This window comes from Danio aesculapii, chromosome 11, assembly GCF_903798145.1.
Source record: "Danio aesculapii chromosome 11, fDanAes4.1, whole genome shotgun sequence".
Classification (NCBI taxonomy): domain Eukaryota; kingdom Metazoa; phylum Chordata; class Actinopteri; order Cypriniformes; family Danionidae; genus Danio; species Danio aesculapii.
Window position 1 is genome coordinate 39421619 of NC_079445.1, and position 8570 is coordinate 39430188.

The 8570-nt window shown below is 31.1% G+C and overlaps 1 protein-coding gene across 2 annotated transcripts in view; it reads left to right on the forward strand.

Annotated features, from left to right (window-relative positions):
• Window positions 1-4105: 4105 nt before the first annotated feature.
• The window catches only part of epha8 (eph receptor A8), a 180972-nt gene continuing 176507 nt past the window's right edge, over window positions 4106-8570 (forward strand). For both annotated transcript variants that reach the window (XM_056467927.1, XM_056467928.1), the window contains exon 1: window positions 4106-4397. In XM_056467927.1, the coding sequence (XP_056323902.1) occupies window positions 4310-4397 (88 nt within the window). In that variant the 5' untranslated portion in view covers window positions 4106-4309. The remainder of the gene's footprint in view (window positions 4398-8570) is intronic.

Genomic DNA, 8570 nt, shown 5'->3' on the forward strand with positions numbered 1-8570 from the left:
TTCATTTTTGTTGCTCTTTGCTCACTGTGACTCTTTGATTGGTGGACTTTTCTGTACAGCATCATGAGTAATGTAGTTTACTGCACAAATTCAGCTGTAAAACACTTTTTAAAATATTTTTAGTCAAATAATGTGAATGGATGACTTTAACAAAAGAATAAAACATTATTTAACAACTTCTGGCTTTAAACATTTATATGTTATGCGTAAAGAAATCTACAATTGCACTCTATAAGCATAACGTTTTAATTTAAGTATTAGTTATGTTTACTACTGGCTTATTACCAGCCTATTATTAAGATATTAGCTGTTTATTAGCAGTTATAAAGTTTGATCTTGTTTTACATCCCAACCTCTACTTTACTACTATTAATAGGCAACTAATTAGTAGTTTATTGAGCTAATAGTCTTTCTTAATGGTTTGTTAATAGCATGAATTGTACATTAAAATTAAGTGTGACCAGAATTCCAGTTAAAGACAAAATTATTTGCCCTCCTGTGTTTGTTTTTTTTTTTCTTTTGCAAATATTCAACCCAGGCTTATTCTGAATATGTACCCCTATATACCTTCCTGGAGAGCGCCAAATAAAAATAAAAGGTAAATTTATTTATTTTTTATTTATTTATTTATTTTTTTTACAGATTTTGTTTTCATGAACCCACCAGAGGCTGCTGTGTACGCTGTGTACAGATCTCAAATTTCTCCCGCGAGTGTCTCCCGCGAGTGTCATTCGCGCCTGCTGTTCTCACGTAAATCCACCAGAGGCCACTGTCGACCTACCCCCTTCCCTAAACCCAACCGATAGTGTTTTCAAAAGCACTGATTGACCAGCAACCCCCCCTTCCTAAACCCAACCGACAGTGTTTTAAAAGGAATGCAGAAAAAGAAAAGCCCTTGCGGCAGCCTGATTTTTACCACGTTTTCAGATTTTACCACATTCTCACCCTGTGATTTACCTGTTTATTTTATTTTTTGGCTTTTGTTTTTGTCTTACCTGCTTCTGAAAGCGTTCTTCACCCGACTCAAACCCCTCACAGTCAACTCCGCTCTGCATCTCAAGTCTGCCAACATATGCAGCAAGCCAATGGACAAACTGGTAACAACCGGAAAGCTGTCTAGCTGGATGTGGAGGTAAGCAGTCAGCTGGTAAGCGTGAAAAGGAACAGCATCATACCTCATTATTTAAAAAAAATTAAATACAGCAATACACACTTCTGGCTACATAATTCACGATCTCTAGAAATGTATATAGGTCTACGTTTTCAGAATGAGTCTGTTGCAACATGATGAGGGGGTAGAGACTAAATAACTAAGGTAATTAACCAGAAAACTCAAATGAAGGGTGAGACAAATAAAAACATTGAGCTGAAGGAAACACAGAAACAAAACTGGGACCGTTACATGATCAAACATTAAAAATTGAAGTTGTCCCCTCCAAAATTTAAGAATTGAAATGTTTCAACTCATTTTAAATAAGTAGTTTGAACCAGCTTCTACTAAGATTTAATAATAAGAATTAAGAATATCATTTCATTTTGTCCCAACACAAAAATAAATTGTGTGGAACCCAGCAGTCTATGCAGACATCATTTTATCTGCGCCTGAAGCACTTAATCAGAAAATCCATCAGACGATGGCGACCGAGGTAGTCTCTTGTTCATAAATAATAACACACTGATCTGAAATTGAATGTCCTGCTTTTTTATCTGCTAATATGAGGGAGGACGAATATTTAATAAACATATCTGATGCACTGCATGTTCAGCTAGGGAAAATGTGGGGTTGTAAAGACTAATACAGACTGAAAAAGTCGACGGTACACTTATGCTTTACAGTATGATGTATGTAATATTTTAATTAGGTTTACAGTATTATCTCTCAGTATAGCTGAACATTAAAGGGGCACCTATTTTACAAGATACAATATAAGTCTTTGGTGTCTCCGGAATGTGTCTGTAAAGTTTCAGCTAAAAATACCCATCAGATCGTTTATTATGTCCTGCTGAATAAGTGAATTTTGAGATAAGAGGACATTGTTGTTTTTGTTGCCTGTGCCTTTAAATGCATAGGAGCTGGTTCTTCCCACTAACCGTTACACCAGATAAACAGCAGTCAGTGATAGAGACAGACACAGATGATGCAGTTTATGAGTTAAAATACCAAGTAAGGTTATTTGATGTATTTGTTGTGGAGATTATTAGATTGCGTGCTCTATTAGTTAACAGTTAATATAATATTATTTTTAATAGTACATTGTATGCTCTGTTCTATTAGTAATAGAATGGAATTTATATACATTTTTGCTGTCTGTTTTTATTATAAATAAGTAAATAAATAAATAAATAAATAAATAATAATAATAATTTTTTAAAAATTGCCTGATGTCAAAGAAATTTAGGACATACCCGTTACTAGTTTCAATATTTTAATAATTTAAATGCAATTTTTTTAGTTGTGTGATGTAGACAATATCCATTTTGACAGTAGATTTACATTTATTTTATTTTATTTCAAATAAAATCTTTTATAATACTATGAAATATTTTATTTCATTTTATTTTCAAATATTTAACTTTTGTAAGCTGTTTGTACAGAACTGTGTGTAGGTAAAGTGTGTCCGTGGTCATATTAGGGTGATATAAAGACAATAAGTCTTTTTAATGTCCTGACATTAAAATTGGTCCTCCCATTTTAAGGACCACCGCAACGTGAATTAGGAGTGCAGTTTCCCCGCCCAACGAATTGATGGACAGCCTCATCTTGACATGTCTCCGTAGTAACGCGTATAATGAAATTAACAAGACAGGACATGTGCAAAGAAACCAGCATTAAAAGATCTGTTCAGCTCTCTGTGATCATCAATCATCATCATATGTGACCAAGAATGAGTTTTACAAGTTTAAAACATTTTTAAAACTGCATGTTTGAATTAAAGACGGTAAAAAATCATCATCACAGCCACATGTCAGTACAATTAAAAAAGATGATAATCAAAGTTTGTGAACGTTTAATCAGGTTTATTTTGTACATTAACATAACGGATATCCATACAGCAGTGGGTTTTAATGTGTATCTTGTCACAATTGTGATGCAAAAACAGTGCAAAGTTAAATGCACGAGCTGCGTGTGTGTGAACTTTGTAATGACATTGTGTGTGCCTCATCGTTGCAGAAAGGCTTGAATTAACTCCACAAGAAATACATCAAATACTCATTGGGAAAGTTCTTACTGTAATATTTCTCACAAATGTTACGTGAGATCTGCTTCCTTCATGCCGGTCACTGTGCTGTTTATCTGACGCAGCCGAGGCGGAGATTGAGGCACACTCTGACAGGCACGTGGGAACGGTGGACGAGGAGAACTAGCATTAAAGGCACAGGCAACAAAAATGGCTACATTGTGTTCAAAGCTGAAAATTGCAATATTCTAAAAGGTATAAGAAAGAATCTGATGGGTGTTTTGAGCTGAAACTTTACAGACACATTCTGGAGACACAAAGGACTTGTCTTAAATCTTGAAAAGGGGGTAAAATAGGTGCCATTTAATATTTAATACCAATAACAAAAACGCCATTAATCAATAAACATACAACTAGAAATATAATCTCACTTTAAACTTAATTTAATATATCTTCATTGAACAAAAATGTCTAGTTTGTAATGTTATATCATTCTTGAGCATTACAGTGCATCCCATTTTATTGTTACTGTATCCCATTTTATTTTCCGCACACAAATCCTTTTGGTGTTAATATTTTATATGAATAAAATTAAAAAACACCATTAATCAATAATGGCACATGCCTAGAAATATAATCTCACTTAACACACATAGGAAGTGCTGATAGTAAACACAGCGAAACCGGTTTAATATTTTCATTGAATGAATAAATTCTTTTCTAATTTAATATCATTACAGTAAATGACGGTATCCCCTTTTATTTTCTGTGCACAATCATTTCGGTTTTAATATTTCACACTAATAATCAATAAAACATCTAGCAATGTAATCTCACGTAATAAACAAGGGAAGCGCTAATACACAGTAAAATTGCATATTCCATATGCTGCGTTCTGATTGGCCGCTTTTCGTGACAGGCAGCTGTGGACACGCCCCTGTGCTGCGCCTGGTGGTGTTGCATGTGCGTGAGTGCAGTCGGCAGTTTTGAAAGCAGTTCCTGATAGAGAGACTATCGCTCCGCTTCTACACTGGCAGAGCAGAAGAAAGAGAGAGAGCGAGGGAGAGGGGAGAGCGAGAGAGAAAGAGAGAGAGAGGTTTCTCCCCGAGCGCCGGGTCCACATTTGCACGATGGCATCAGATCCAGGGCTGCTGCCCCTCTTAGTGTGGACTATATCAATGCAGGTCCTGGGATCCAGAGGAACATCCAATAATGAAGGTAAGAGTGTGTGTGTGAATCGTACAGAGGGGGATCTGTGCTGTCTTCTTTATACAGGAGATGACAGAGTGATGTACACATATAAATATTCATAGATGTGACCGGAGCAGGAGACTGAGAAGTAGATCAAAAACTCTTGGAATTCGAGCTTAAAGTTAATCTGAGCTGTTTTCTTTTTCTGTCCTCTAATAAACTAATATTCTTATATCATTATATTGTTTGGCCATAGCTGTTAGATGAACGTGATGAAATGCAGAGACAGGCTTTAAAACTAAAGTCGATTATATCTTGAATGGAGGTAGATTTGTGGTTATTTGGAGCAAGGATATTTCTTTATAGAAAGGTATATTAGTAACTATTGGAATTAGCTTCTTATTCTGTCTTCCTAACTAAAATTCTTATATCATTATAGGCTATATTTTTTGTTATAGCTGTGTGATAAACATAATAAACAACGATGACATACAGTAAAACTGAAGTCGAGTATATCATGAATGGATCTGCAGATGAAGGTAGATTTATAGTTATTAGTGGAAGGATATTTTTCAGAAACATCGATTGTTTGTGTATAATAACTATTAGAATTTGAGAGTTAAGTCAATTATTGTCTTAAGATAATTTCTTATATCTTTAGACTATATTTTGTTATAGCTTTGAGATAAATATAATAAAACAACAACGATATTATGAATAGGTCTACAGATAAAGATGTATGATGTAAATTTATGGTTATTAGGGCAAGGATATTTTTTTATAGAAATGTATATTAGTAACTATTAGAATTTAAGCTTACAGCTAATTATTCTGTCTTCCTAAGTTAAATTCTTATGTTGTTAGACTATTTTCTTTTTGTTATAGCTGTGATTAATATAATAAAGCAACAATGACATACAGTAAAACAAAAGTTGACTATATCATGAACCGATTTGCGGATAAAGGGAGATTTGTGGTTATTAGGGTAAATATTTTTTTTTTATAGAAATTTGTATTAGTAACTATTAGAATTAGTTTCTTATTCTGTCTTCCTAACTAAAATTCTCATATCATTATAGGCTATATTTTTTGTTATAGCTGTGTGATAAATATAATAAACAACGATGACATACAGTAAAACTGAAGTCGAGTATATCATGAATGGAGCTGCAGATGAAGGTAGATTCATAGTTATTAGTGGAAGGATATTTTTCAGAAACATCGATTGTTTGTATATAATAACTATGAGAATTTGAGATTTAAGTCAATTATTGTCCGATATTTATAGTGCGATATCTTAAGACTATAATTTGTTCTAGCTGTGAGATGAATATAATAAAACAACAACAATATTCAGTCAAACGGAAGTCGAGTATCATGAACAGATCTGCGGATAAAGATGTAGATGTATGATTATTAGGACAAAGATATTTTTTATAGAAATGTATATTCAATTCTTATGTTGTTAAATTATTTTCTTTTTGTTATAGCTGTGATTAATAAAATAAAGCAACAATGACATACAGTAAAACAAAAGTTGACTATATCATAAACCAATTTGCGGATAAAGGGAGATTTGTGGTTATTAGGGCAAGGATTTTTTTTATAGAAATGTATATTAGTAACTATTAGAATTAATTTCTTATTCTGTCTTCCTAACTAAAATTCTTATATCATTATAGGCTATATTTTTATTATAGCTGTGAAATAAATATAATAAAACCACAGTGATATACAGTAAAACTGAAGTCGAGTATATCATGAATGGAGCTGCAGATGAAGGTAGATTTGTGGTTATTAGGGCAAGGATATTTTTCAGAAACATCGATTGTTTGTGTATAATAACTATTAGAATTTGAGAGTTAAGTAATTATTGTCTTCCTAAGTTAAATTCTTATATCTTAAGACTATAATTTGTTCTAGCTGTGAGATAAATATAATAAAACAACAACAATGTTCAGTCAAATGAAAGTCTAGTATCATGAACAGATCTGCAGATAAAGATGTAGATGAATGATTATTAGGACAAGGATATTTTTTTATAGAAATGTATATTAGTAACTATTAGAATTTAAGCTTAAAGTTAATTATTCTGCCTTCCTAAGTTAAATTCTTATATTGTTAGACTATTTTCTTTTTGTTATAGCTGTGATTAATATAATAAAGCAGCAATGACATACAGTAAAACAAAAGTTGACTATATCATGAACCGATTTGCGGATAAAGGGAGATTTGTGGTTATTAGGGCAAGGATTTTTTTTTTTATAGGAATGTTTATTGGTAACTATTAGAATTAGTTTCTTATTCTGTCTTCCTAACTATAATTCTTATATCATTATAGGCTATATTTTTATTATAGCTGTGAAATAAATATAATAAAACAACAATGACACAGTAAAACAAGTCGAGTATATCATGAATGGATCTGCAGATAAAGCTAGATTTATGGTTATTAGGGAATGGATGTTTTTCATTAAAATGTATATTAGTAACTAGAATTTGAGCTTAAAGTGAATTATTCTGTCTTCCTACATTAAATTCTTATATCATTAGGCTATATTTTTTGTTCTAGCTGTAGGATAAATATAATAATCAACAACAATGATAAACATTAAAACTAAAGTCTTGTATATCATGAACAGATCTGCAGAAAAATGTAGATTTATGGTTATTAGGGTAAGGCTATTTTTGTATAGAACTGTATATTAATAATTATTTGAATTAGTTTCTTATTTGCAGTTCCTAACTAAAATTCTTATATCTTTAAACTATATTTTTGTTCTCTCTGTGAGATAAATATAATAAAACAACAACAACTTAGAGTAAATCAAAAGTTGAGTAAAATCATGAACAGATCTGCAGATGATGCTAGATTTATGATTATTAAGGCAAGGATATTTTTCATAAAAATATATGTTAATAACTATTAAAATTTGAGCTTGAAGTCAATTATTGCAGAGTCTTATTTGCAGTCCCTAACTATAATTCTTATATTGTTATAGGCTATATTTCTGTTATAGCTGTGAGATAAATATAATAAAACAACAATGGCATACAGTAAAACTCGAGGTTATCATGAATGAATTTGCAGATGAAGCTAGATTAATAGTTATTGGGTCAAGGATATTTTTCATAAAAATGTATGTCAACTATTAAAATTTGAGCTAAAAGTCAATTGTTGTCTTACTAACTAAAATTCTCATATCGTTAGGCTATTTTTTGTTATAGATGTGAGATAAATATTATATAACAACAAGGATATATAGTAAAAGAAAAGTTGAATATATCATCAATGGATCTGCAGATGAAGCTAGATTTATAGTTATTAGGGTAAGGATAATTTTCATTAAAATGTAGATTAGTAACTATTAGAATTGGTTTCTTATTCTGTCTTCCTAACTAAAATTCTTATATCTTTAAACTATATTTTGGTTATGCTGTGATGTTAATATAATAAAACAACAACAACTTGGAGTTAAACAAAAGTTGAGTAAAATCATGAACAGATCTGCGGATGATGCTAGATTTATGATTATTAGGACAAGGATATTTTTCATTAAAATATATGTCAATAACTATTAGAATTTAAGCTTTAAAGTCAATTATTGTTGTCCTGACTAAAATTAGGTTAATTAAAATTAGATTAAAATCTTTTGGCTGGATGTTTGTTTATGCTGTGAGATCAATATAATAAACAACAATGAAATACAGTAAAATAAAAGTCGATTATATCATGAACAGATCTGCAGATGATGCTAGATTTATGATTATTAAAGCAAGGATATTTTATTAAGAAATGTATATTAGTAACTATTAGAATTTGAGCTTAAAGTCAATTATTGCAGTTTCTTATTTGCAGTTCCTACAAACATTCTTATATCTTTAAACTGTATTTTTGTTTTAGCTGTGTGATAAATATAATAAAACAACAACAATAAACAGTAAAACAAAAGTCGAGTACATCATAAATGGATTTGCAGATAAAGGTAGAATTAGGGTTATTAGTGCAAGGATATTTTTCAGAGACATCTATTGTTAGTGTATAATATCTATTAATTTGAGCTTGGTCAATTACGATGATAAGATTATATTTTAGTTATAGCTGAGAGATAAAAATAATAATACAGCAATGAAATGCATTATGTAATGAACACAAATGTTTATTTGCACTAGCAGTTTTATTATTATTATTTTTATTAT